Source organism: Oculina patagonica, chromosome 4, assembly GCF_052425735.1.
Source record: "Oculina patagonica isolate OP01 chromosome 4, crgOcupat, whole genome shotgun sequence".
Classification (NCBI taxonomy): domain Eukaryota; kingdom Metazoa; phylum Cnidaria; class Anthozoa; order Scleractinia; family Oculinidae; genus Oculina; species Oculina patagonica.
The window spans coordinates 25,945,963-25,972,679 of record NC_135761.1 but is presented as its reverse complement, the minus strand read 5'-3'; the positions used below and the strand labels follow the sequence as shown (position 1 = coordinate 25,972,679).

At 37.5% G+C, this 26,717-nt stretch overlaps 2 protein-coding genes across 4 annotated transcripts; one reads left to right on the top strand and one right to left on the bottom strand.

The window, feature by feature from the left end:
* Positions 1–299: 299 nt before the first annotated feature.
* Positions 300–13,980, bottom strand: LOC144649970 (EGF-like repeat and discoidin I-like domain-containing protein 3). 3 transcript variants are annotated; one of them, XM_078509578.1, is made up of 9 exons: positions 13,905–13,980; positions 11,404–11,484; positions 10,464–10,488; positions 9,717–10,048; positions 9,416–9,557; positions 8,746–8,891; positions 5,388–5,519; positions 4,635–4,779; positions 300–1,801 (listed from the first exon to the last, which is right to left on the bottom strand). In XM_078509578.1, exons 2-9 carry the CDS (start codon positions 11,470–11,472, stop codon positions 1,542–1,544), a joined length of 1,251 nt encoding a protein of 416 aa, XP_078365704.1. In that variant the 5' UTR covers positions 11,473–11,484; positions 13,905–13,980; the 3' UTR covers positions 300–1,541. The 3 variants fall into 3 exon arrangements, with proteins under 3 accessions (XP_078365704.1, XP_078365703.1, XP_078365706.1); XM_078509577.1 differs by lacking the exon at positions 13,905–13,980 and having other exon boundaries at positions 11,404–11,611; XM_078509580.1 differs by lacking the exon at positions 13,905–13,980 and having other exon boundaries at positions 300–1,795; positions 11,404–11,611.
* Positions 13,447–26,717, top strand: LOC144649969 (tRNA-dihydrouridine(20) synthase [NAD(P)+]-like). The gene is made up of 18 exons (XM_078509576.1): positions 13,447–13,543; positions 15,910–16,051; positions 19,144–19,189; positions 19,741–19,832; positions 20,115–20,158; positions 20,277–20,337; positions 20,651–20,698; positions 21,091–21,156; positions 21,789–21,859; positions 22,095–22,295; positions 22,477–22,528; positions 22,710–22,831; positions 23,282–23,363; positions 23,537–23,607; positions 23,993–24,046; positions 24,691–24,724; positions 24,826–24,899; positions 25,249–26,717. The coding sequence occupies exons 2-18, from the start codon at positions 15,941–15,943 to the stop codon at positions 25,343–25,345; spliced, it is 1,326 nt and encodes a 441-aa protein (XP_078365702.1). The 5' UTR covers positions 13,447–13,543; positions 15,910–15,940; the 3' UTR covers positions 25,346–26,717.

Below are 26,717 nucleotides of genomic sequence, written 5' to 3'. Positions count from 1 at the left end.
AGTCAGTCAGTCAGTCAGTCAACCAACCAACCAACCAACCAGTCAAACAATCAATCAATCAATCAATCAATCAATCAATCAATCAATCAATTAATCAATCAGTCATTCAGTCAGTCATTCAGTCAGTCAGTCAGTCAGTCAATAAATCAATCAGTCAATATATCACAATTTAATTTATTAAAAACTGCCATGGTACAGTACATTGCAATTCCTGAGTTTCGATTGGTTTACAGGCCATGGCATATGAACTCACATACCATAGACTACAAATAGAATAGGTGTACGCATCAGCGAGAAAAGTCGGGAAGCTCAAATATATGCAATTATTAGGGTGTTTTAAATAAAACAATTATTCCACTTGCGCTTGTTTGATATGAGATAGTTATAGCCAACGCGCACTGATGGAATAATTGTTAAATATCAATAATCGATAAATAAATAACAAAAAAGAATGTTAAAATGTTACCAATGTTTTGTGAATTGTGATCAGGTTTTACCATGAAGTTCACATCAATAGAAAGTTGGAATGAAATAATGACGATTCGTGAACGAACAGCAAATTTATTTAATTGCATTTACGATTACTCTTATTTCTACAAGTGCGTTTATCAATTCTCACATAGACAACCATTCAGACAACTTAAGAATGCGACAACTCTAATCCCTCCTGGTCCATTGTATGAATTCAACGGCACATTTTAACGCAGCTGAAAAAATTCAGCCGCCTATTATACTTTGTTTTTGGATCATATGAGAATAATATGTTGTCACGTATAACACATAGATGATATTATGTTATTATTTAAATGGCTCTCTTTCAGAAATAGAAATTCCACATAGAAATTGGCTAGCATGCACATTTTCAGATTTACATGTACAGCTCAAAAGGGGGTATTTCTATGCCCAGTTAAAATCAGAAGGATTTGTATGGGAAGAAAAAGCCATATGGTCGTGCTCTGGTGTTTTTCTGTCAATGTTCAAATTTTTCTCTGTTTTGGTAAATGTTTTCATACTCTTCACATTTGTTACCCACATTTAGCAGTGCTTGAATGGATTAGCTATAGTATAATAGGCTTTCTCACCTCTATTCGTAAGTTTTTACTTTACTGTGAAACTATCAAAAACTCCCACCGTTATATGCTTCTGGTTTGAAAATGGTATTCTTGCTAAAAAAAGTGCTGCTCTTTTAATAGTTGATCACGTGTATTATTACACAGGCCTATTACAGTAAACTAGTGAAATCCTGAATCGTTTCATACTTCACACAGGAATTTGAGCTAATGAATCATATGTTATGATTCTTGTGATGCTGGAATCATAACAAATTACCATCATGATGTTACTTTGGCGCATTAAATCATCTCTCAATCACATTCATAGTACAGTGTGTTCACATGAAATCATCTATGGAATCATAAACCTGATGTCATTTGAGGACATAACATAATTTCTGGAATCATTTCTGGAATGACAGCTGATCAGCTGTCGAATTTGTCCTTATAAAACGAAACAAATTAGTGATTAGAAGGAACTTCATCCCATTAATTTGAGATCACTTGATAAAAAGCGGCTTCGTAATAGTTAAAACCTTCCCGATCTTCAAGACTTGGCTTCTCCGCTTTGGAACCACTCACTTCGCACTTAAGCAGCCCGTTGCTAAAATTGAACGACTTGCACTGCTCGGTTACCAAGCACAACTTCATGCACTCCATGACGTCAGCAACGTTCAGAGTTGAAATCACGTGACCAGGCAGTGCTTTTCCAGGACCGACGGGAGTAAACAACGTTCCCGAGACTAGGGCTAGAGGAAACAAAAATAAATGTTGGAAACACAATTTAGCTTAGAATGACCACGCACAAATAAGAGCATTATATTCACCATATCATTTAGACGGTAGACAAGATGTGAATCAAAAATATTACTGCAGTACAATCTTTTTACGATTCACTTTAGACGTAAATTAAATAATTATTAACCAAGCCAAGTACGTTACATATATAACCAAAAAATAGTGATATCAATGGCCGTTTCCACACTAGAAGACGGAGAAATCGTCTAGACGAACAAGTCATCTGACGATTTGTTCGTCTAGTGTGAATTTAAGACGGCTTTTAGGGACCGGTCATTATTTATGTAGAGGGGGGGGGGGGGGAAATATGTTGGAAAGATAAAAATTTCTGTAAGGCCCCCCCTCCAGGCCAAGTAAGTAGTAAGTGACCCCCCCTTCTTTATTCAATATTTACGTGATGACCCGCACCCCCCCCCCCCCATCACCTCATATCTCCCTTTATATGCCTTAAGTAATTATTAAATGCATGTTACATACAATCTTAATTGCACACTTGTTGTGATGCACAAAGGCTGGATCAACACTTAGTCAGCCAAGGCTTCTTTGCTATGGATACTCTTCCAGCGATAGGGCAAATTTTGGATGAGCTATGTGTATAGTAAACATGTGATAGTTTTTACAAATTATGCTCTCATGATGAACACAAATGTAGTTACCATGCAAAATATAATTATTTTCCAATGATTTTCCTAAAGTTGTAAAAGAACTACTTTCTTGTTGTTATAATGTTTTATTACTTCTTGGGCTATTGCAGTGATACAGTGGAACCCCGATATAACGATCTTCGATATAACGATATTCCCGATATAACGATGAATATGTTATGTCCCGGCAATAGTAAAATGTATGGGACGAAACCCCGATATAACGATTCCTCGATATAACGATATATATGTTATTTGCCGGCTGGGAGGTCCGTATAGTGAAAAACTGTGACCGAGGTCTTGAAAATGCTGCCCTCGGCCTGCGGCCTCGGGCAGCATTTTCAAGGCCTCGGTCACAGTTTTTCACTATACGGACCGACCCTAAGCCGGTAAATAACTTATTTATTTTTTTCCTACTTTAATGTGTTTGATTAAAAAACACCTAAAAAACCTACAAAGACTTTCTTGCCAAATGTGTTTGTATTTATATACGCGCGCATCCAATGTTGAGTCGATCGCCATAAGCTACGGCAAGAGTAAATAATGATCTGTTTGCTATAAGAGCTTACTGCCAAACAAAATAAATTCACTAAAATGAACAGTACTCAAGGAAAATTTCATCTGAAAAAAAAAGAAAAAAAGCATCTAAAATAATAGAAAAGCACAATGTAGAACAGAGCAATCAGCGAGCTGCGAAACACTTTTAACTCCATTTCGGCTTGTGAGTTCTTTAGTTAATTAAACTTACTTTTCGGACTGGAAAGCACTTAGCTATTTACATTTGTATTTAACGAGTCAAAAACCTCTGTGTTGATTCCCACAGTATTCTGTTTTGACAAAAAGTTTGCGAATGTGAAACTGAATGAAGCTGAAATGTGTAGTTTGGTCGCCTGCACAGTGACGGCACAATATTGCGAGAATTAATTTGACTGTTTTTTTAATAAAGCTTCTCATTTTCTTGAATGGCGATAAGCAGTATTCGGTTTTGGAGAAAAGTAGCAGAGAAGCAAGGTGTTTGAAAGGATAAATCGAGTCTGTAAACCGGCGACTTGCAGTTAACCGCAATGGCGTGAAAATCAGTGCGAATGCACAAACAACGATCGGCAAACCACGGCCATAAAACTATAACTTCATTTTGTCACTAAAGAGAATAAATACTCGCCTTTTGGAGAACTTCAAGGTCTTTAATTCCACTGCTAATTTTCCCTTTCAAATTTACAATGGTTGGTGAGCAACTACATCGATTTAAATCATTTTGGAGAGCAAAACTGTCATGGGTTCGTTCGTCTCGCCGCGAAATGAAACTCACGAAAGCGTTACCGTGGCCCGTGGGCAGAGATAGGAGAATCTTGCCCGCGCTAATAACCAATCAGATTGCAGGATTCGTTACCGTGCCCTCTTGGAAAAAAAAAAAAATAATTTTACTGCCCCCTTGGCATATCGTTATATCGGGGTTCCACTGTAATCATTTTGTAAAAAGAAATAATTTCAGTCAAACCAGATATTAAGGCAGATAGGTCTGGATTCTTTATTTAACTAAAATTTGAGATAACAATGGAGTTAAATTAGAGTGCAAACAGTATTTCTGTAAAATACAAATCACTAAAGTTGTACATAATAGTGGAGTTTGAACAAAAGAAAACAATAGAAATAGCATAAAATTGTACAATTTAGCGTCACTGTTTCACTTATAGTGTTTGCACTCTTCTATTTAACTGTTTACCCACCTCAAACTGCTGATCCCCCCTAAACTTCTTTATAAAAAATTTTAGCCCCCCCCTCTTGCCACTCTGAAATAGCCTTGACCCCCCCTTCTTTTTTCCCTCCCCCCCTCAACATAAATAATGACCGGTCCCTTAGAGGACTTGTCCGCTTAGACGACCAAGTCGTCCTCAAAAAGATCGTCTTGCTAGACGGCCAAATTGACAGACAAATTCAGACGACTTGTACGTCCAAAATCGTGTCCGTCCCGTTTTCACACTGAGACGATGTGTCCGTCTCAGACGATTTGTCCGTCTCTAGTGTAAAAACGGCCAATGATGTAAAAATGTGATATAAATTATCATCGACTGGTTCGTAAAAATCGTACATACAAGTACGTTGCATTCTACATGATGATTGTTTACAGTGAAATCTTTACCTTCAGGCCAGGGCTCTCCGTAAACCTCCATTCTTGTGACTGACCAAACGTGCCATTTCAACGGCAGAAGACGAAAATATCGAGCATAAATCACTGGAATGTGATTCTTCCTTACGTCACTCCAATTGATATTTCCTTTGAGAACCTGTCAATTGCAGATAAAGGTAATTGTACGTTAGGCTAAAGAAAGTAAAAGTTGCTCACCCTATGGATTTTAAAAAAGTCAAAGATGTAGTTTTCGGCAGGACACTATACGCTTCTTTCAACAAAAAAGCTCAGAACTAAGCTTAGCGTGTACTTGATGTTTGTTTGTTTGTTTTTAAGCTCAGACTACAGACCACAGTGGAATCCTGATAACTTAAACCAAACGGAGTCTTTTCCCTTCGGATTTGCTTCACTGACTAGCACTCTCCACTCGAACACTGAGCGCAATTTTTATGACGATTTCTTCAACCAATTTTTGTTTCCCTTGGAGGTTTGAGAATTCGAGACTCCACTGTACTTAGAAAATGACTGTAGCATCGAATATTAATCGCTGAACGTATAACGAGTAGCGTGTAGTTGTGTTATGTGTCCCAATTTCAACAGACTGCCTTGTTTTTGCATATTCCCAGTATGCATGGTAATGTTTTCGTACTTCTATAAAATTATCTAATTTTGCACCGGCATAAGTAATGAACAGAATTAGCGCAATTACAATTAGTCGAATCTCAGGAGTTTTTTCCTTGCAGATTTAATTTCTTGCTTACGTACCTCTGGGCTTTCTTCCCACGTGACACCATCTTTAGACCAGCTCACTTTGTATTCCTTCAAATAATCATAGTTTCCACCGGGATGACCTTGTGTGGCCACAGCACAAATGCGATAAAGTCGGCCAAAGTCTATCTGAAATTGAAGTTAAAATCCAAATGCTGGAAAATAAAATTCCTACTAAAATACACATGTGCAGGTATTGTTGTTGAAACTCAAGGTACAAGTTAACTCAATAAACATCTAAGAATAGGCCCGGTTCAAACGTCGCACTATCGTCGTGTCGAACTCAATTAATTTATTTAGCGCGACTGTAGCTTGACGTTTGAATCTGAACGTCGCGCCAGAGTCGGGTAGCGCGACAAGTGTAGTCGCGCTACCCGACTCTGGCGCGACGTCGATTCAAACGTCAAGCAACAATCGCGCTGAAGTCGAACCTATAGAATATTCAGTTCGACGTTGGACGTTTGATTCAAACGTCGTGCAAAATTGAAGCGAAACCTAATGCATACATTATGATAATGTAGTCCCGAACACTTTCACAGCGAGGTTACATGAGACGCATGCGTAAATATGTTTCAGAATTTGAAAAATGGCTTGGAGAAATACCTGTGCCAATAACGATGTCAATTTGAAAGGCAAGGAAAACTTAGATTAAGAGTACGAAGATTAATATGAGGGGTTATCCCCGCCATAATTGTTTTTTCATTTTAAAATAGTGTTCTTCTTTTTATTGTAGCAGCTGTCATTTCGCTTTAGTCGTTTCTCTTCTGCGAAAGGCACATTTTGTGAAATTACGCGTCAAGTTCCATCAAATACGGTTATGCAGAATTTAGAATGCCCTCATTTGGAAAATTCTGGGTGCTCAATTTGAGCAGAATTCAGGAAGTCAAATTTGACAGAATTTGGTCCCTCGAATTTTGCGAAATTCAACTCACTGAGCTCTCAAACATACTTGTCAGCGGTTTTGCTTCAAAAGCAAAAGGAGCGGTCACTCAGCATAAAACATGGCCGCCGCGACGGTTGAGTGAAATGCGAATGCCTTCGTACTCATCTTATTGATGTAGTGAAATTTTTAGAGGGTAGCAACCACGATTCCGATACGTTTGATTATACAGTTTTCAGGTTAGATTGGGTGTTAAATGTGCTTGCGAGATACTTGGACACTGGAGCTCACGCACGTATAATCCACCTCGTTCGTGAAGCGAGAGAAGCGGTTACCAACGCTAACGATAGTACAGATGTATTTCAGGCAGGTTGTATTTTTACTGGGCAGTGTGGACGGCCAAAGTTAGACGTTTCTCAAGAACAGCTACAAATTCTCGTAGAACGTCGATGTTCGGAAACAGGATTATTAATACCAAAGATATCAAATTGAAATAGTGATTGTGAAATGTTTGTCTGGAAATCTTTGTTAATCTTATGTCTAGAAGATTCGTATCTAGCCAATCAGCGTTCTTTAGCTAAGGTGTGCGTCGAAGATAAGAAACAATTGTTTTGTGATTTATTTAGCTTTTAGTCGAAGTAATCTTTCAGTCAGTCGAGTCAAAGAGTTGTGAAATCTAGCGAGAATCAAAGAGAAGAATAAAATCTAGTGAAGACGGGTCAGTGTCGGCTATCCTTTCTAATTCCCCACATTGATTTAACATTCCACAAATAGCTTCGCTTCTGGGTGTTAGTCAACGAACAGTTGAGAGACGTTTACGTGAATTTAACTTGAATATCAGTACCTCTTATAAGCAAAACCGCTGACACGTATGTTTGAGAGCTCAGTGAGTTGAATTTCGCAAAATTCGAGGGACCAAATTCTGTCAAATTTGACTTCCTGAATTCTGCTCAAATTGAGCACCCAGAATTTTCCAAATGAGGGCATTCTAAATTCTGCATAACCGTATTTGATGGAACTTGACGCGTAATTTCACAAAATGTGCCTTTCGCAGAAGAGAAACGACTAAAGCGAAATGACAGCTGCTACAATAAAAAGAAGAACACTACTTTAAAATGAAAAAACAATTATGGCGGGGATAACCCCTCATAGATGAAGACCTATCATCTGAGCAACTCGAAATTAGTACTGAGTCGGATTTATCAGAATGTTCAAGCGTATTGTCAGCAAAATCGAATATTACTCTTTGCGAAAGGTGGGAAAGAAGGCCGTATGGCCGTAAAAAAGAAACGAATTTCAGACATGTGTTGCTGAATACAAGAAAGCTCCTCTATTACCATAAAAATGGCGGCTGGAATCAAAATTGCGACGGTTTCAAGGAGAGAAGAACCTCGGCGAATGATTCAGCTTTACAGCCTGTCAAGACTCGCGATTCGTGCACACTTTTCGTTTCGTTTGAACGGCAGTCAGCAGCTATTAAACTTGTAAGACGTTTGAATCAACTGTCGTGCTGCAATGGCGCTGAAGTCGAACTTAATATAATTGAGGTTGACACGACGATAGCGCGATAGATTTTAGAGTAGTTTTTATCTAGTTTTTATATTATAGCGCTAGTGTATTGTTAACTATAAATTTTGTAAATTTAGATGGTTAGATTTTTACCATTATTTTTAGTTCCTAATTGTATTTTATATTAGAGGGCCACTGGCGTTTTTTACTGTTATGTGTTCATCCTCTATAAATAAAGTTGATTATTATTATTATTATTATTATTATTATTATTATTATTATTATTATTATTATTATTATTATAGTTCTTCTTTTATTATTGCTCTCGAAGTCGCTTTTACTATTTTTCTACATTTTTAAAGACACTGTTTTTATTATTATGTAAATAATATGTTTATATATAAAGTTCTTATTCGAATAGTCAAATCATTGTAATTCTTTTAGAAATTGGTTAATAAAGTTTTTATTATTTTTTATTATTATTATTATTATTATTATTATTATTATTATTATTATTATTATTATTATTATTATTATTATTATTATTATTATTATTAAGGGCGACGTTTGAATCGGGCCTAAGACTTCGAATTTATATTTTCTATTTTTGGAAGAGGTTTATGATAAACTGCATTGCCTTAATATAGCTTATTTGAAGATGTTTTGTCATAATATTTAATCATTTCCTCCAATTTCTCCAAATAAATATATAATATTTTTTCTTATATTTATGTTTTTGTAGCTGACGAAACCGACATATTCTTTATCAAACGAAGTGAAGATGTTTCTACGAGATACGAGAACGCCACCGAAACGTTATGTGCATTCAACGAGAGGTTTCCACGAGAGGGTACCTGCATTCAAGTCAGTGGCAAGGCACTGACCAAGAACGTTCAAGCAAGGAAAGAAAAATCCATTTTCCGGCGTTGCTTTCTGAAGGACATTGGATGAAATATATCGTGTTACCTGGATGTGTTTGTTAGTGTCGTCCGGAGCAGTACCCCAAGCAGTTGGTCCGTTTAGTCGAGCACTTGATGGATCTCCAGTTGAAGCGGACAGCTGGGAGTCAAGAATGTCACCCGTCTCCATGCCAACAGCCGGTGCGGTGCACACTGTGAATGCAGCCGAGAGCATCATATTTATTATTAGTTCTAAATCCCTCGATTCCTTCCAACCCACTTTAAAAAGAGGGGATTACTTTGTTCTGTCACGTGAAAAATCTTCTACTGAAGCTAGACAAGCACTTTTTGACTCAAAGAAAAACTGCTCATCCTCCTAAAACCACGGCAACCAAACTTCTCGCGAGACAAACTCGAAAGCTTAATTAATCCTGTACTTTGATCACCGAACACATCTTGGTTTTGTTGCATTGTATATTTTCTTTCTTTCATGTCTATATTTTCCTTGTTGATGTTATAATTTAATGGTGCAAGATTTGCAAATCATCAAAATCTGATAAAATCTGAATGCGACCACAAATCAAGCACACATACGCGGCAGCTTGGACAAGGGTTTTTGTCTATTTTTTTCTAAGAACATCATCCACAATATACAGAAACCTAAGGTAAAAACAAACTTCTAGAAAAAAAATCATTAGAAATAATATTGTCAAGGTGGAAAACTCCTCCTTCAGTACCTTTCAGGCAAGTATATAGCTCCACCCTCATTGTTACGTGGAGATTCCAGGTCATTGATAAGAAACGGATATACTGTGCTCTGATTGGTGGGTTTAATTCATGGTAAACAACAGTATCCCGGTCAGTATTTCCAGCAAATTCCTAAACGGCAAACAGATCAATTAAGACATGTAAAAAATGAAATCAGTCTTTTTAAAAAAAATTAAAGTAATGTCGGGTTTATGTTTATAAATGAACACTATCTGCAAGTGAATTTTGTGAAACGACTAATTTTAACGTTTCAGTGACAATTTTATTCACCTTGTCTGCAGTTTGTCCTTTTTCCTGGTAGTACTGGAAATTCACTCCATCGTTACTGTACTGCAGCTTATATTTGGTTACCCTTGAACCGTAATTCCCTCTTCCTTGGGTCGCTACACCCGTCACGCTAGTGTACACATTACCCAGATTGACTTGAAGCCATTGATATGCATCGTTGGTAGCCGCTGTCCAAGCTCCTGTTTTGTCACCGTCTGCTGTAAGGTGCAGTCTGGCCAAGGAAGCGCCATGAGTAACGGCATCCCATTCGGAAGAGGCCGTAATTTGACCGTCTGAGATAACTCCGCTTTCCACGCCGAGAGGTTGTTTGCATTCTACAAATACAACGCGTACGTTTGTCAGAAAGATTTAAGGAAATGCAATGTTTCTATAGCGATTCTGTAATCATTTTTGCAGCCAATTTACAACTACTGGAGGAGGTTGAGCTTATATGTAAGTGGCGAGAAGATCAATTATTTTGGCTGAGGCCAGTAATTGATCAGTAAGACAATGACACATCACGATATCATTTTTTTTGCAAAAAACCGAGCTCAATATGTGGCAACATATAATGTTAAATATCCAAACTAGATGATAGACTTAAATTGTCGTTGTTATCAAAATACTGTTCTAAACTAAACTATCGATGTTGCAACCAGAATGGATGATCTATTCATATTGTTTATTTTACCTATACCTAGCTAATACAAGATTTTCATCATGATGATAGGGTCGGGTTGTCTGCCTTACCTTGTTCTCCGTCTGAGCTCACGGCCTGAAATAAAATATGCGAAGTTATTAATGTTTAGACCACAATGCCAAAGGATTGAAACTAAGTTTGAGGCACTCCGTGTTATGGAACAAAGAAAATTCTCGATATCACGGAAAAGTAAAGCAGTCACAAATCCATGAAGGTGTAAAAATAGTTGTACATGTTCGAGAGTATTTTATAAAAGAGGTCTTCGTCTTTCAACCCCTTCTTTTAAGAACTCTGCAATTCGAGTTTTAACATCTTCAACGATTTGGCTCAGTGGTCTTAGTTAAGTGGCTCGTAGTACTTGGTCAGGTTTCTTGCACTTTGCATTATTTGGTTCTCATCTTTACATTTTTGCCATCTTTATGGAAGGTTCAATTTTTTAGCAGTCAAAATGGTATTTCTAATATGTTTATGTATAATATTATGTATACTAAAGCATCTGCAATGGCTGGCAAAAATGATGATGACCGCCTATTATTAGCAATGCTGCTAATCGAATAGCATACCGTATTTTCTCGTTTAAACGCCCCCGGCGTTTATTTGAAACTTGACCCGAAAGAGCCGGCGTTTATTTGATTCCAGAAGTTTGTTCAAGCCCTATGTTTCTCAGAAATGATTTTTATTCATTATTTTTGACAGCAATATATTTAGACATTATTTTTAAAGCATGTTAAACCTTTATTAATTGTTTAAGGGGTTTATTTTCAAATACAGCTTGGAGACCCGGCGTTTATTCGGGGCCCGGCGTTTAATCGAGAAAATACGTTATACAACAAATGGCTTGAATGACGAAAATCTGCCGAAGTTCAAATCCAAATCGTATTATGTAGTACCTTTGTTGCTTGTTGTTAGCTCAAACTACACCGACAATGACAAACATATGCTGTTAATTCACATGAACAAATTAAAGCAGAAACAACATAACTCACTTACCAGTAACACCAGAATAACCCACACAGATTTCACTCGCATCTTCACTTTTGAAAGTTCAGAAGAACTCATAGGACTATTTTCCTGAAATCGAAATCATTTCAGAGGAAATGAAAAGTAAGCTGTGATAAAAGCTGCAACGTAATAGCTGGGGACTCAACCGTAATAGCTTGAGGTTATAGCTTTGGTCGACTTATATATGTAACCTAACTTCTGGGAGATACCAGAATGATAAAGGAAAACAACAAAGTGAATTTTGGTAATTGAGAGTCGCCGATGTTGTTAATTTAAGCCTGCTGCGCCACAAATGAAAGTTTATCCTTTTTTGAAAAACATATTGGATTTACTTTAATTATCTTTGGCAAACATTTGACTGTTTAAGGTAAATACTTCGATAAATAATACATATTATTATATAAACATCAGTGAAATACCAGGAAATCTTTCACGCGAAAAAATCATATCTTCACACGTGAAAATAACATGTTATTTTCACATGTGAAGATATCAATTTCGAAACATTTTCTGACAAGTTTGCCCTGTTTCAATGCTGAATAAGCCAAAGTAAATCGATATTAAGTCGAAACATCTTCGGATCTTCCTCGGCAATCTTCGGCAATCTTCGGAAATTTTCGGAAAGTCGGAAAATGTTCGGAAACATTCGTCGCCGACACATGCAAATCTCGGAAATCTTCGGAAAATAGTCGGCAATCTTCGGAAAATTGTCAAAACCATCCTAATTAGTAGGTTTATATAATAAACAGAATATTACATGGTTGCTTGGAGATATGAAATTTATCTTCTCGTGTTCAAATTGATATCCCACTCGTTCGCTGCGCTCACTCGTGAGATATCGATTTGAACACTCGAAGATAAATTTCATATCTCCGCGCAACCATGTAATATCCTCTATATTTTTGGAAGTCTCTAATAAAAAACTAAAGAACATTTATATACTTAAACATACTTTTAAGGCAACCCCATCGACAAAAAAGTGGTCAATTTTTTTAACGGGATTTTTAATTGTAATGTTTTTCGTTGCCACATTGTTACGATAAATGCGTTTGAATCTAACACTTTATGTTGTAGATAAATGTCCCAATTTCATTCCAAAACAGCAAGGCCACCTATCGTTCTATTACAAGGCCAATATGTTATTGTTAGGCCATCCCAATAAAATGTTTCGTTTCCCATCGCCTCGTCTCTTGTGATGGTGGGTCGGTCGGTCGGGAAAAAAAAAGAAAAAAAAGAATGAACACTTGAAAAACACTTACAAAGTCAACTCAAAAACGTGGTCCTTTCGTTCGTTATAAAAGATGTATATTCGACTATCAAATGTCTAAACAGCCTTGAAAAAAGTTAGTATCGATGTTAATTAAAGACAAGGACATCACATCGGCACGTCGTACCACTGAATTGTTGTTAATAATACAAGATGGTGTGCTTGTAAATTAAAGTACTTGCTTCTTTGACTAGTGAATCTGGGTCGGTCGGGCGATGGGAAACGAAACATTTTATTGGGATGGCCTTATAATTCATTTTCATCTTCTTCACATCAGTTGTCTTTTGTTTGCAAGTGTTCTTTGACTAGAGCCAGTGTTCTATATTGAGATTCACAATCCGTTAATAAAAATGCCTAGAATTAAAAGTCGACTAAAATTAAACACGTTACATCATAACAGGGATCCTCTAAACTGTAATTCATGATGGTTTTCCACTCAAAACTGCGTGCGTCCACATTGTTTCCATAAACAAATAGGAGAACTAATGGAATAATTCAATGACAACTTGTATGCATGTAAGTTTCCGGTGATGAAAACTTGTCATGATGGCCGCCAAGATGATCATTCTTTATAATGGATTTCCACTGACACGTAATTTTTTACCTATGTGAAAAAATTAAGAGACAATGAATAAACGACTTGCGTAAACGCGTACGCAAGTTGTTCATACATTGTCTCAGAGAGTCTGTTTGAAAAATGAACCTCGGAATTGGACGAGCGGTCAAGACGAGCGGGGCATTGACCGAGTCGACACCAGTTCTCTTGCAACTCTCCCAAGATGGCGGACACAACAGAACTGCCCGAAGAACTAGAATCATAAATTCACTGTGCGATTGGAGACGTTACTTGCCTAGGAGATTGTAAGTAAAGATTTGCTTTCTACGAAACTAAATATCCAGAGAAATACAACATACACGATAGGAGTTTGTGTATGTTCATAAAAAAGCAATATAATTTTTGACTGTCCCGGTAAGCTTTCTCGTCGCGTTGCATCATCATTTGGATTCCGGCTTTGCGGAATGGAGTAAGTTGAGGAGGTTTTTAAAACACTTCAACTTGTGCGGAATAACCAGCTGTTTGCGTATAAACAGCATTTGCTGAGATCAAATGGTTAGACACATGTACTAGCTGTATAATGTGTGTAGATGGATACGTGTAGCAGTTAAGCACGTGCTAATAAGCTTACATTGTAAAACGTTTTATATACGTGTAGCTTGGTACCTTTCTATACCATCTTGAAGGTACTTGACATGGCTTTGACCTTTATCAGAGTTTATAAAATGTTTGATGAATTACCTGCATTCAAGTTCATTATAGCTCTCCTGCGCATGCTTTATCCAGTTTTATAAAATGTCCGAGTAATTGCGCGCGCTGTGATTGGTCAGTTCGTTTTCATTATAGCTCCATAAAGCACGCTGCATACGTCATGCGCATGCTTTATTGAGTTTTATAATATAGATAGGAGTCTACGCGCGCTCTGATTGGCTAAAAACCTATGTTTTATCAGAGTATAAAACATAGAAAAATCATGTTTTATTGTTTTTCGTCAGCTTTCCTCGAGTGCTTCGCGCGTCGTTGACTGTTCGTTGGCTATAACCACTCATATCCAGCAAGGGCGAATGGAATAATTGTTTTATAAAATTCCTTTTTAAGTATAAATCCACTGGACATTTCATTTTGATGTAAACGAAGTGAGGCGGGAAAAATTGTGGCGCGGTGTCCACTGCTTGAGTTGAATGAAACTCGCAAGGAAAGCGAGCGAGAGAGTTTTCTTTCGAAGATTTTCTTCGACAATCTCCTCTTAAATCGTCTATTCATGCTGGAACTTGATTGTGACATCAATTAAGGTTTACGGGAATATCCGAAGCAATAGCTTTTCTGGAAATTATACGCCTTGTTCAAGTCGAACGAAGCAAGGGACGGATGTCATCGAGACTACTATATTATGCTGAGACGAAATTGCACTCGTAGTGCGGTCGGTGAAGTTTATCGAAGTTCAAAAAGACAAGATCAAGATTAAAAGGTAACAAACTTACCTGAAATGCTTAGCCTTATTTTACGTCGAATACTGAATGAAATTGTGTCAGTTTTCTGGTCTTCCCGTAAACTATTTTCTGCTTTTCATCTTTGTTTACTCGCTCTTGTTGTACATATTTTTAATTAAACTTTTCACTCGCGGTGTCTAAAATCTATATCATAAAGCAAAGAAAGAAGCCTAAGCCATGTTTTATACTGTCATAAAACACACCGGGCATTTGAGAACACTCGAGAAATGTAGAAAACATTCGCCTGCGGCTCATGTTTTCTACATTTCCCTCGTGTTCTCAAATGCCCGTCGTGTTTTATGACAGTATAAAACATGGCTTAGGCTTCTTTATTTGTTAAATAATGCACGCTGCTTACGTCACAAGTTTTAGCGCGCGCAATTTCTTTAACATTTCAAAAAAGAAATAAGTGCATTGTTGAGTTATATAAGCACTTGGGAATTTTTAAGAACACTCGAGAAGTGTGAGAAGCACTCGGCTGCGCCTCGTGCTTCTCTATGCACTTCTCGTGTTCTTAAAATTCCTGCGTGCTTATATAACTCAACAATGCACTCGGGTGCGTTTTTTATTCCTTTAATAATGCACTGGTTACATCAGGAGTTTGAGCACACACAAATGTTTATATTAAATTTTTTAAAAGAAACTGCTGAACGGTTACCTCAGTTGGTAGCGTGCCAGACTACTATGCGAGGGGTCTCAGGTTTGAGTCCCACACCAGACGAACACTCAGGGTCCTAAAATAACTGAGGAGAATTTGTGCCTTTGCAATGAAGTCTGTAAATGGTGAGATATTCTTTACTAGGCTTCTTGGATAAGGACTATAAACCATAGGCCCTGTCTCCTGCATCTTGGGTGTTAGATCAGAGTCAACAGGGGAGGTTAAAGAACCCACTTATAGTAAATAGTAGGGCACAAAGTTCCTGGTGTTGTGGTCTGGTCTTTGCCTGTTGTACTGTTGAAATGCTCGGATATATAAGCTACAGGTGTATGTTATAACCTACTCTACCATCCAAGGGTAAATAAAGTATTCACTTCACATGCTTCTCTATGACCTTCTCCAAAGTCCGAGTGTGCTTATATAACTCAACAGTGCACTATGGTGCATTTTTCATTTCTTTAAAAAAGACACACAAACTGAAGTTTCAGTCATCTCCATGTCTTGTGTGTTTTATTTGCTATAGGAGAAACACGTGGATCACAAATTAAGAAGAGATGAGTCTTTGTTATAAGGGAAAAGTGATTTTAGCACCAATGGTTAGAGTTGGTACGTTGCCTACAAGACTGCTTGCTCTAAAGTATGGTGCTGACATTGTATATGCTGAGGTAAGAGTGCAATTGTTCTAAAGATGTTACAGTACTTTTTAAGTACCGTAAAAACTCGTGTATAAGCCGCACTCGTAGATAAGCCGCACCCCCAAATTTCAAGCATGATTTTGAGAAAAAAATAAAACCTGGCGGAAAAATGCCCAGTTGATTGTGAAAAAATGCTGGATTATGAGGAAATTTCAACAATCAATAATTAAGCTAAAGTTGATTCCTTGAGCCTTTCCGATCGATGTGCAGGATGTACTATAAACACATAAACAGAAAACACTTCATTCTTACCCAGAATTTTAGAACTTTATAGAATAAACATCATTTCTGCCAACTTTAACATTTTTGATCTTTTCTGCCATTCGTTGACAGGTATTTCTTCCTTCGTCGCAGTTTTTACATCAAATGTTGCACCTGATTTTTAAGGATGGGCCGATACTCGATACCAAATATTCGATACACCGATATTTTGACAATTTTGTAAAGTATCGATACTTTCGAAAAATATCGCACTTTCGATACGTTTTCGATACTGCACACGTGACCTGAGCCTGCGGTCTTCTGACCAGCACGTGAGGTTTGAGAATGCGATTTTGCTCAAAGAAATATTGATGTTCTTGTCAATATTTGAATTTTTCTTGCCTTGACTTGATGTCCACACATTGCTGATGCAACAGTGAACCGAAAAGACCAAAATCAACATTCTTGGCTAACATTTATAATGCCAGGTCTGTCCTTTGTATGGTCACGTGACAAACCAATGACGTCAGGACGGAAATGACGTCATAATATCGATATCGATATCGATATCGAGAGAAAAAGGCAAATATCGTATCGATATCGTATCGTTTTCAAAAACCTGTATCGGCCCATCCTTACTGATTTTGCGCTGTGTTCATGAAAGCGTTCGTAGCTTAGTAACCAGGCACTAGTATCCAGGCCCATCGCCAAGAGACACGTGGAAAGCAGGAGGGCATTTTGCGGGCGCATGCGTGCAACCGCTGTACAAAGGCCGCGTGATCTTGGGAATAAAAATGGCGCGGGAGATTCAAACTTTGTTTTTTGTACTGTTTATCGTCACATAGTTTAATATAGACGTAAATTTCGCTAAGAAAAAGTGTTTTGTGTGTGGCAAGGCTCTTATAAAGCAGATTTTCTGGCCTGCTTCGGGATCGTTGTTGCAAACAATGGGAAAATATGTGGTACAGGTAGGAAAGCCTTCACCGACAAAAATCAAACAGGCCATAAAAAGAGGAAAACATTTATTCGTGTACTGGAGTGTGATATATTAGGATCAAAACTTCACATCAAATCAATTGCTGTAATACAGGCGGATTGCGAGCAATATTATAGCTTGTCGGGAGATTTTTTGCCTAAAGGGACGGCCACCAAAGAAAAGGGTTTTCCCTGAGGGGAAAGACATGTTTGGGTGTTCTGCACATGATAATGCAGCTTACTGATGACTCTAAAGCAAAGCCAACTTGCCCTCGACTGGCAAACAGGGTTTCCTGGAACAAGAACTGCAGTTCTTTAAATCACATTTAGGCGACACAGAAGTAAAACAGTCGTTATAACAGAACGAACATCAATCTTAAAGAAACAAACGTTGAATGAAAATTTGAAAATAACATTGTTTATAGTTAAAAATTATTTCTTAAGACATTTTATGCAGCAGTTATTAGAACGTTTCTGAAAAATATATATATCGCTTGTTCGTTTCATGCTATTTTTTGACTGGTGATCAAGGCTAGATTTTGATAAAGGAGCCAAAAATGTACTAATTAACATAGTAAAATGTAAACAAATAGTCTACCAGCAAAGAATTACCATAACACTTTAAAATTAAGACCGATCTCAGTAATTCTTTTCTTGTTCAACGGAATAATTGTGGTACATCGAAATGTGAAGTTATTTTGACCAATGCTCAAGTTTAAGGAAATAATCACAAACGATAGTTTCTCTGTTAGAATAAACCAGCGAGAACGTACGTTAAAGAAAGCTAAAAATTACCACAATAGACCATTTTTTAACGCTACCTTCGCAGCATTAGACGATAGTTCAAGTACTTCAGGCTCCATATATCATCGGTAGACGCTGGAGATCAAGGTTAGATTTTGAGATTTTTGCATCGTGAGAACGATGAAATTGCAGTTTTATGAAAAATCTGAACAAAATCATGACCACTCGCTCAAACCCGGGATACTTGATTATAACATCGTATAGTTAAAACTGCTGTTTTATATTTTAGTACTAAGTAGCCGTAGCACTTTGTCCGTTTAGATCTCCCAGCTATTAAAAACATGGGCAAGGTATTTAGGTTCTCGACATTCGGTCGCCATTTTGTCCACGCGCAATGTTTAATACACATAGCCAAAGTCGATCACATAAACGGCACGCCGACACCAAAGTATGCTTGTTGTTGTCAGAAGATAAAGCAAGGACTCTTAGTATCGTATACAGCAAATAAAACTTAAAACACCTTTTATTTTGAGCTGAAAATTAGGCCATAAATTGTGAAAAATATGTAAACAATCGATAGCAGAACTTCTCTGTCGTGCGCACTAGCCCATATCGACGCATGCGCACGCAAAATGCCCTCCTGCTCACGTGGAACGCCTGGGGGTTTAAAATTATTCACGGACGAAAAGCGTGGTTTTCGTCGCTGTTTTGAGAGGAAAAACTTTTTCAAAATGATCAGTCTCCTTGTTATTTTTGTTTGTGAGGATAGTAAAGAGCTGCTTTGTCGCTTATATGGAGCAATTTTTCAGTTTTATGCGCAAAAATGCGCAGAAGATGCGGAGGATGCAGTGTGAGCGATTTATGTGGACCCGCACAGCCGCACCACCGCATCCTGTCAGATACCCTGTAAAATTGCATGCAATGGTCTCGTAGATAAGCCGCACCCACGATTTTGAGCCCAAAATTTCAGCAAAAAAGTGCGGCTTATACACGAGTTTTTACGGTACACGAACTTGATAACTACAACATTGAAGTCAATAAAGTAATGATTAAATTATTCTATGGCTGTAGAACTCTAAATACACTTTGTAGTTGCAGTTTACCAAAGTATACATTAAACAATTTTCTTCTAATTTTTTTAGGAGATAATTGATTTCAAAATTCTCAAGACCACACGTATTGAAAACAGTAAGTAGTCATGTAAAGTAAACAAATGATTATCCTTCATCCTCATGCAATGGGGCTACAACATTGACAACTACATTGTATGCCACCACAACACTGAGACAATAAATTCCACCAACCAACACTAGAGGTCACTGTGTTTAATTTTTCACCTGGAGTCATGTGTGGGTTGCGTTTGTTGTTCCCTTGCTCTGAGGTTCTATTTTTTTAAAGTTTGCTAGTTTTTCCCCCTCCCCAAAAACCAACAAATCCATATTCTAGCTTGATAGAGGATATGCGAAGCCACAGACTTCTAGCTTTAAATACAACTGTGTTTAAATAAAGGGTAATTTATTAATTTATAAGGACATAAAGTGTGTTGTCTAGATCAAATAAAGGTACCTGTAACTTGCTTACAGCTGTTGCAACAAATTAAAGTGCCTAATGTGACAGTTGTAAGTTAACCAAAAATTTATTTGCCCTAAGGAGACTCTATGAACAGTACATGTATATTTTAGGATTTAATTACGTAATTATGTGTAAAGTTACGGTTTTGTGCGCATTTTTCCTTTTAGAACTTCTGGCAACAATTGACTTTGTTCTCGCTGATGGGACAGTTGTGTTTAGGACTTGTGATGCAGAAAAACAAAATGTAGTGTTTCAAATGGTTTGTACATTTATTTTATACTAAGCTGTGATTGTCCCATTATTTAAATGCTAACATTTGAGCCGTTGTTTTTGTAATGGTGAAATTATTGACAGAGTTTGTGTACTGAACAGGCATTTAATTAAAATTGTTGTATCTCTTGCCCATCAAATTTTTTCATATAAATCTACGGGGAAGGGTCCTCTTACTAAATAGTTGGAAACTTGGAGTCAGTTTTAATAACTGCAAGTGTCAATCACTGCTTCATGTATCTCATCTTTATTGTTTTTTTTTTTTTATTAGGGTACAGCAGACCCAGAAAGAGCACTGAAAGCTGCAAAACTTGTGTGAGTACTTAATTTGGCACAATGAATAACATGTACGTAGAACTTGTCATAAATAACTATAAGCCAAATGCAATGATGCAAGGATCCTTAAGTGTTTATTCACTCAATTGTGTTACAGAGAAAATGATGTTGCTGGAATCGATGTGAACATGGGTTGTCCAAAGGATTATTCTGTAAAGGTAAACATGATAAAAGTAAACACAATTTTTAGCCATTTGCTTAATAGTGCCTTCAAATGTTGAATGAGGGACAGAAATAAGCAACCATTGAAGATTCATGGTGTTTCAAATACAGGACTGGTGACAGAATATCACTAGTTTGCTTGCAGTAAGCTTAACCCTGGTTTGCTTGTGGTAAACTTCACCCTGGCCCCCCTTGCTTGTCCTTAGCCTTCACTTTGGTTTGCTTGCGCTAAGCTTTATTTGTTGGTTAGGGCAATATACTGTCAGACTATGTTTATTGGCAATTAATTGACAGAGTTTGTAATTTCAGGGTGGAATGGGCGCAGCACTGCTGACTCAACCAGATAATGTTTATAAGGTGAGTACACAGTGTTCAGTGCTGTGACTGACTGAAACATTCCCAGCACAGAATTGTTAAATTTGCAGGGTTGCAAATAAGTCGGACATCGGACATTGACGGACCAAAATTTGCTCATATCTGATGAAATCCCAAGTGTGGTCGGACATAATGTCTGGACAATTTTTGGTCATAAATCATTTTACAGCAACAATTAATGAAAGTATGTCTGACCACAATTTTGTTTTGTCCGACCAAGATGGTGTCTTAGTAGGACATATGTCCTTTCAAGTGAAAAAAATTATTTGCAGCCTTGAATTTGTATTTCAGGGAAGATTATTCTACTTTGATTGTTCTTACTTCCAGCTGTTGAGTCTTTCACATGACAAGGTGCCACTTTTTTCAATTGGTAGATCCTTACAGCACTTGTACAAGGAGTTGCTAAGCCTGTGACATGCAAGATACGAATTTTGCCCACTGTAAGTTGGTGTGTGTGTGTTTTATTGTTAATGGAAATAGGGTAGTTTTTATATCATGAATTAAGCATTTCACCAAAGACAGGTCTTAGGAGCACTGCAGTCATTGTGTTCAGTGAAGAAACGACTATTACATGTAAATATGCTCCAACAGGCTTTAAACTCATATGAATAGCCTTTACATTATCATGCAGTGCGATTCTCTTTCTAAAATGACTGAGCTATCAGTCTACAAATGTACACATTGGGAGCAACCCATACTGTGACCTGAAACACTGTTTTCAAATTCACCACTGTTGATATTCATGTGTCTAAAAGCTTGGCTGCATAAAAAATGTTTCAATAAATGGAAATTTATGGTATCAGGAAAGAAACCTCCCCCCTCCTGGAGCTTTGTTTTCTTAATACATGCAAGTTACGCACCAGATTAGAGATGTTGGCTTTGAATTCTTAGGCTACATATATCGACCATTTTGACAATAAAGAAAAAAGCTCTTGAGAAATGCAGAACAGAATAAACCAAAGATAAATTACACAAAATGTACAATACCGGTACATGATAAACTGCGATATAGACAATTCACGTCTCCATCTCTTGCAATTTATTTACTTAAGCTTTTTGTTAATCTTTGAAGATTGAAGAAACAATTTCTTTTGCCAAAATGGTGGAGAGTACTGGTATTGTTGCTTTGGCGGTGCATGGAAGGTAAGGCCATGATTATCTTGCGGTTATATGTCATGCTAAAAGGTCCTGAAAAGTTACTCCTGTACAGAACTGTGCTTACTGAGCGAGTTTCTTGTTCATCATTTTGCGCCTAATTTCGATATTGCTCTGAATTACAAACTTAGTAACAACAAAAACGTTTTCTTAAAATTTACTGGCAATGCATCAATTGCTAGTTAGTGATCGTTAGTGTAATCTGATTCCCAATTTTTAACAGGGAAAAACACGAGCGTTCCCGGGATCCAGTCCACGCTAACGTGATACGCGAAGTTGCAAAGGCTGTATCCATACCTGTGATTGCAAATGGCGTCTCTGCAATGGTGAAATCCTTTGAAGATATTGAAAAATGTCGACAAGAAACAGGCTGTTCCTCTGTCATGCTAGCGAGAGCAGCTCAATGGAACACTTCAGTTTTCAGGTAGAGTTGCTTAAAATCTTAACTGGGGCGTTTGTTTTATTTTATTAAGGCAAGAAAAGGAGGGATTTTTGCCAGTTGAAAACTGAAAAAATCGACTAGTATTTATTGCCTAATGCAGATCTGCAGCTAGTTCAATTACTAACGTCTCTTAAAAGGTCCTTTACCGCGTATGTTTCCGCAGGAAAGAGGGCCGCTTACCCGCCTCTGAAGTCATTACGGAGTACATTAAACTGGTAAAGTACATAAACTTGAAAACGCAATCATTATAAAACACTACAAACTCAGCCATCACAACACTACTTGGAAACTCCTAAGAGATAGCAAGCAAGGAATTACCTCACTTGTTGGCATAGAGTGTTTGTTGGTAACTTTCAACTCTTATACCTCTTTTTGTTGTTTATGATTTATCTTTAGGCCGTAGACTTTGACAACAACTTCGGAAATACAAAGTACTGCCTTCAACGCTTGTTACATGAAGATACAACCTCCACAGAAGCGAGGCAGATGTTACAAACAATAGACATGCGAGAAATCTGGTCAGTATAAAACCCATGTAGAAACAAATCAGTTATTTCATTTACATGTATTACACTAAAACATCCGAGATGGTCAGCCCATCTTCTAAGTATTTAACTCACCCGGAAAAGGTTAAGTTTCTACATCTCTTTTTCAATCATTAAATCGTGTAATAAGTAAGTCTTTTTTAACCAAGCTTGCTTCAGACCGATTAAGGTTATACTGTTTTCTGGCGATTTCCTGTTTTAATAATGAGGTACAAGCTAGGACACGACAATGAAATCTTCGTTTTCGGATCTCATTTTTGCTACATAACGATAATTTATGAGCATTATAGGCCACATTTGGGTCTCAACAAAAGTACTGTCTTTCTTGCACAAATCAAGTAGGCTTGATGGATTTCTTGTATTTTGCTTGTGTGCGTTCATTACATAGACAACTTAGTAAGAACCGTTTCTTACCTGTTTCAGTGAAATATGGAATCTCGTCCCTTATTACGAAACGGCCCTTCAGAGAAGAAAAGCGTTAATGGAAACCGTAGAAAAAGATGAGGTAAGACGTTTATAAAAACAGAAAGCTATCGAGTCACAATCATTCAGAAAGAAAGAAACAGTTTAAAAACAAAACTGTGTTCTCCGAGGATTTTAAAATGATGAAGGTGTATGCTACTTGCTTCTCGTGTTTTGCTTTGAAAGTAATTCTTTACTTTTTCCTTTTTTCTGCAGAATGAGGAGAAGAAAAGAAAATTGTCAGATACTACAAGTGATTTAACTGAAATGAAAGTCAAATATCTCAGGTATAATGTTAGGTCGAAGCTCTTCTAGGCAAGCATTTGTTGTATGTGGAGTAGTTCTTAAAATTTTGTGCACTAAACAAATCCATTCTCTCTGAAATGAAGGAAAAAATGTTCTTTAGATTCTTGCATCGCGACCTTATTGTGCTTCTGAAAAGGAAACAAGAATTAAATGTTGCTTCCGTATGCATTTCTGAGTACCCGTGAATTGTTTGTCACTAAACATGATGATACACAAACAAAACCATGTTACACAATGGCCAGCTGCAACTAGCTTACGATGGCTGGAAAGCTCAGCTATGTTGCACCTTCTCGCAAGCAATCCCTCTCACTTGTAGTAACATGCCACGAACAGTCCTGTTAACATATTGCCTTTGCTTATTTGCAGAAGAATTTATTCAAGTGGAGTCACACCTAAAACAGTTCTCTTGGACTGGACACGGTAAATATTTGAATTCGTTGTTTTTTTGTGCCGTAAATCACATGATTTGCAGAGGTAGAGGTTGTCGAGCGTTTCATTAAAAAAACTCATCTCCAAACGGCAACAAATGGTGTGCCTTTCTTTCTTGCCTTCCTCACAAATTGCACCACGTTATACATTCCTAGCTCTCTTTCAAATGCAGACACGTGCCCAAACACTGACTTTATTATTATTACACATACTAGAGTGTATGAGAAGCGGCGTGGCCTAGTCGTTAGGGCTCTGTATTCGCTCCGGGTTCAAATCATCTTCCCTACAACTAGATGGATTTGTGTTCAGTGGTCCCGAATTCAACTCATCCAAGCTTGTGGATAGCCAACTAGGGAAAATGAATTTTTAAAAAGTTTCTCTTTACCGTGTCAATTAGCACAGCAGTGCTAATACTACAACACTTAAAATGGTTTATAATTTGATTTGTTTCGAATGGTTAACTTGAATCAATAGCTAAAAAAATGAACAAAGTTCATTTGTATAATGTGAACTTAACTCGATAGGTCTCTGATTTGCTAAATATAAACAGACGTGTCTTGTCCCAAACTAGAACAAAGTGGCAGAAGTGATATTTTAACCAATACTTGATGTTTCTTTTTGTTTCTTCTGTTCAGGCGAAACAGTATGCAGCAACCCTCTTACGAAATAGTAAGTTCGATTATCTACATTCAAACGCTTTTTCTGTCATTGGTCTCGTCTCTCAATATTTCATTTGTCTCTCATTCACATTTTATTCGTGTATTTTGCAGATTGAAAGGAAAGAAGACAGGTGGTATAAAAGTATTGTACTCGTTGGCGACAAGAAATATTCTTCCACCGAATGGTAAGAAGTTTGTTTCATATGTTTTGATAATTAGAACTGAGTTGAGTTCAAAGCGAGCGTGTTTCGATAAATTTACTTTTGTGTGAACCGATTTACCAAATGAATTGAAAGTGTATATTTGCATCAAACGCATGACTTGTCCTATATCTATGTCGCTCTGTGTGGTACATGTATTCATGATCTTAATGAGGAAAGTATTTGCGAAGCTCAGATTCATTGCCAACAGCAATGCCTTGATATTGTTTCCTTCTGTTCTACATTTTTCGTGCCCAGAAGTATAGCCAAAAGGCTAACCCCTTTATCTATTCCTCTGGTCTGTAGTAATGCTGTTATTATTGTGTTGCTTCAGGGAATGCAGTAAGAAAGCCGCTGAACAAGCCGCTGCTATCGTTTGTTTGCAATCACTGGGTGTCCACGACGGACGGTCAAAGGCAGAAACTACTTGACATCAGGGGAAGGCCTCTCCGGATCGTTCATCCTGGAAAAAGAATACACGCGAGCCAATAAGAAAGCGAAACTTCAACTTCGCCCAACATCACACTGAGATGACAGATCAGTCTCCATTGAAAGATTTTACAACCCAGAAGTGTCGTCTTCCCAAACTGCCTCGGCAACACGGGGAACAAAAATAACATTACTGTCGTTTGGTTGACGAAAGCCAGTAGACAAACGGAGTGAGATATATTGGCGGTCTATGATGAGAATGGTACTTTGCGATAAGGCCTTCCCTCCCTTTGCAAAAACATATTGATTATTGGGGATAGGAAGGAATGGAGGTCTTAATACGTCCAAGTGACACATCTTTCTCGCATCACTCAGTCGTTTTTTGCTTCTCCCCATTTGCATTCCTCTGACTTATGTACTGTTCTTTGGGAAAAGCAGAGCCAGATAGCAAGTGGTAGTGGTGGCAACTCCTACAGCGGCGATGATGATGATGATGGGTGATGACGTAGAATATTGTCATGGTGATAACGGTAATAATGCTGATGACGATCGTTTTAAAGATAATTATGAAAACCATAATGAGTTGGACCAGATGTGGAAAGCGTTACGGAGTGGTGACCACAATGATGATACGAATAAACAACTACAAACACCATCAGAATAAAACCACCGTGAAAATTGAAAACCCGAAAACAAGAAACCAAGTTAATTGATAAACTTTTTTTTTGATAAAAACCTTTGTGAACACCAGGCCGCGAGTGAGCAAGATATAACACAGCTGTGATGTTGTTTTATTCATGAATTGTATAGACTGTGTATAGCCATCCGCCGGTGGACGGCTGTACACAGGCTATGAATTGTAATTCCAGCATGAACGAACCTGTGACCATTATTAACGTGTAATACTTATTTATTTATTTGTAGTAATAATGGATTGATGTGTTAGACTAGACGACTTTCATAAAATTTGAAAGTTATGACGCATTTTTTAGTAAAAGTCGGTAACAGGATTTTTCTTAAGTAATTTGACCTGCTGAAAACGAAAATGCTTGTTACCAAAAATTCTTTTGCGATCTTCAGTCTGAAAATGACGTCACAAAAAAGACACCAAAAATGACGTCATTGCACCGTTAACCCTAACCGTAACTTCCAGAATATTAAAGCAATCACAATGAAAATTAGAGGATATATAGTTTGTCCGAAAATCTATCTTTTGTTATACGTCACGTGGGATGATTACGTCACATCACGTGACAATTACATCATAATGTCAAAACAGGCGCCATCTTGGATCCGCCATCTTGAATTTCAATTTTTTTTCCAAAACGTCAGAAAATCGCCCAAAATTACTGAAAAGTACTCAAAATAAATAAA

What these genes read in the sequence shown, in the direction of transcription:
- LOC144649970 (XM_078509578.1), bottom strand. Translation starts at nt 11,472, where the DNA reads ATGAGTTCTTCTGAACTTTCAAAAGTGAAGATGCGAGTGAAATCTGTG. An exon ending in AAGGACAAACTGCAGACAAG is followed by an intron (nt 9,558 to 9,716) that starts GTGAATAAAATT and finishes TTTGCCGTTTAG; the next exon opens with GAATTTGCTGGAAATACTGA. An exon ending in CGTGGGAAGAAAGCCCAGAG is followed by an intron (nt 4,780 to 5,387) that starts GTACGTAAGCAA and finishes TGCAATTGACAG; the next exon opens with GTTCTCAAAGGAAATATCAA.
- LOC144649969 (XM_078509576.1), top strand. Translation starts at nt 15,941, where the DNA reads ATGAGTCTTTGTTATAAGGGAAAAGTGATTTTAGCACCAATGGTTAGA. An exon ending in CTGACATTGTATATGCTGAG is followed by an intron (nt 16,052 to 19,143) that starts GTAAGAGTGCAA and finishes TAATTTTTTTAG; the next exon opens with GAGATAATTGATTTCAAAAT. An exon ending in GTTCTCTTGGACTGGACACG is followed by an intron (nt 24,047 to 24,690) that starts GTAAATATTTGA and finishes TCTTCTGTTCAG; the next exon opens with GCGAAACAGTATGCAGCAAC.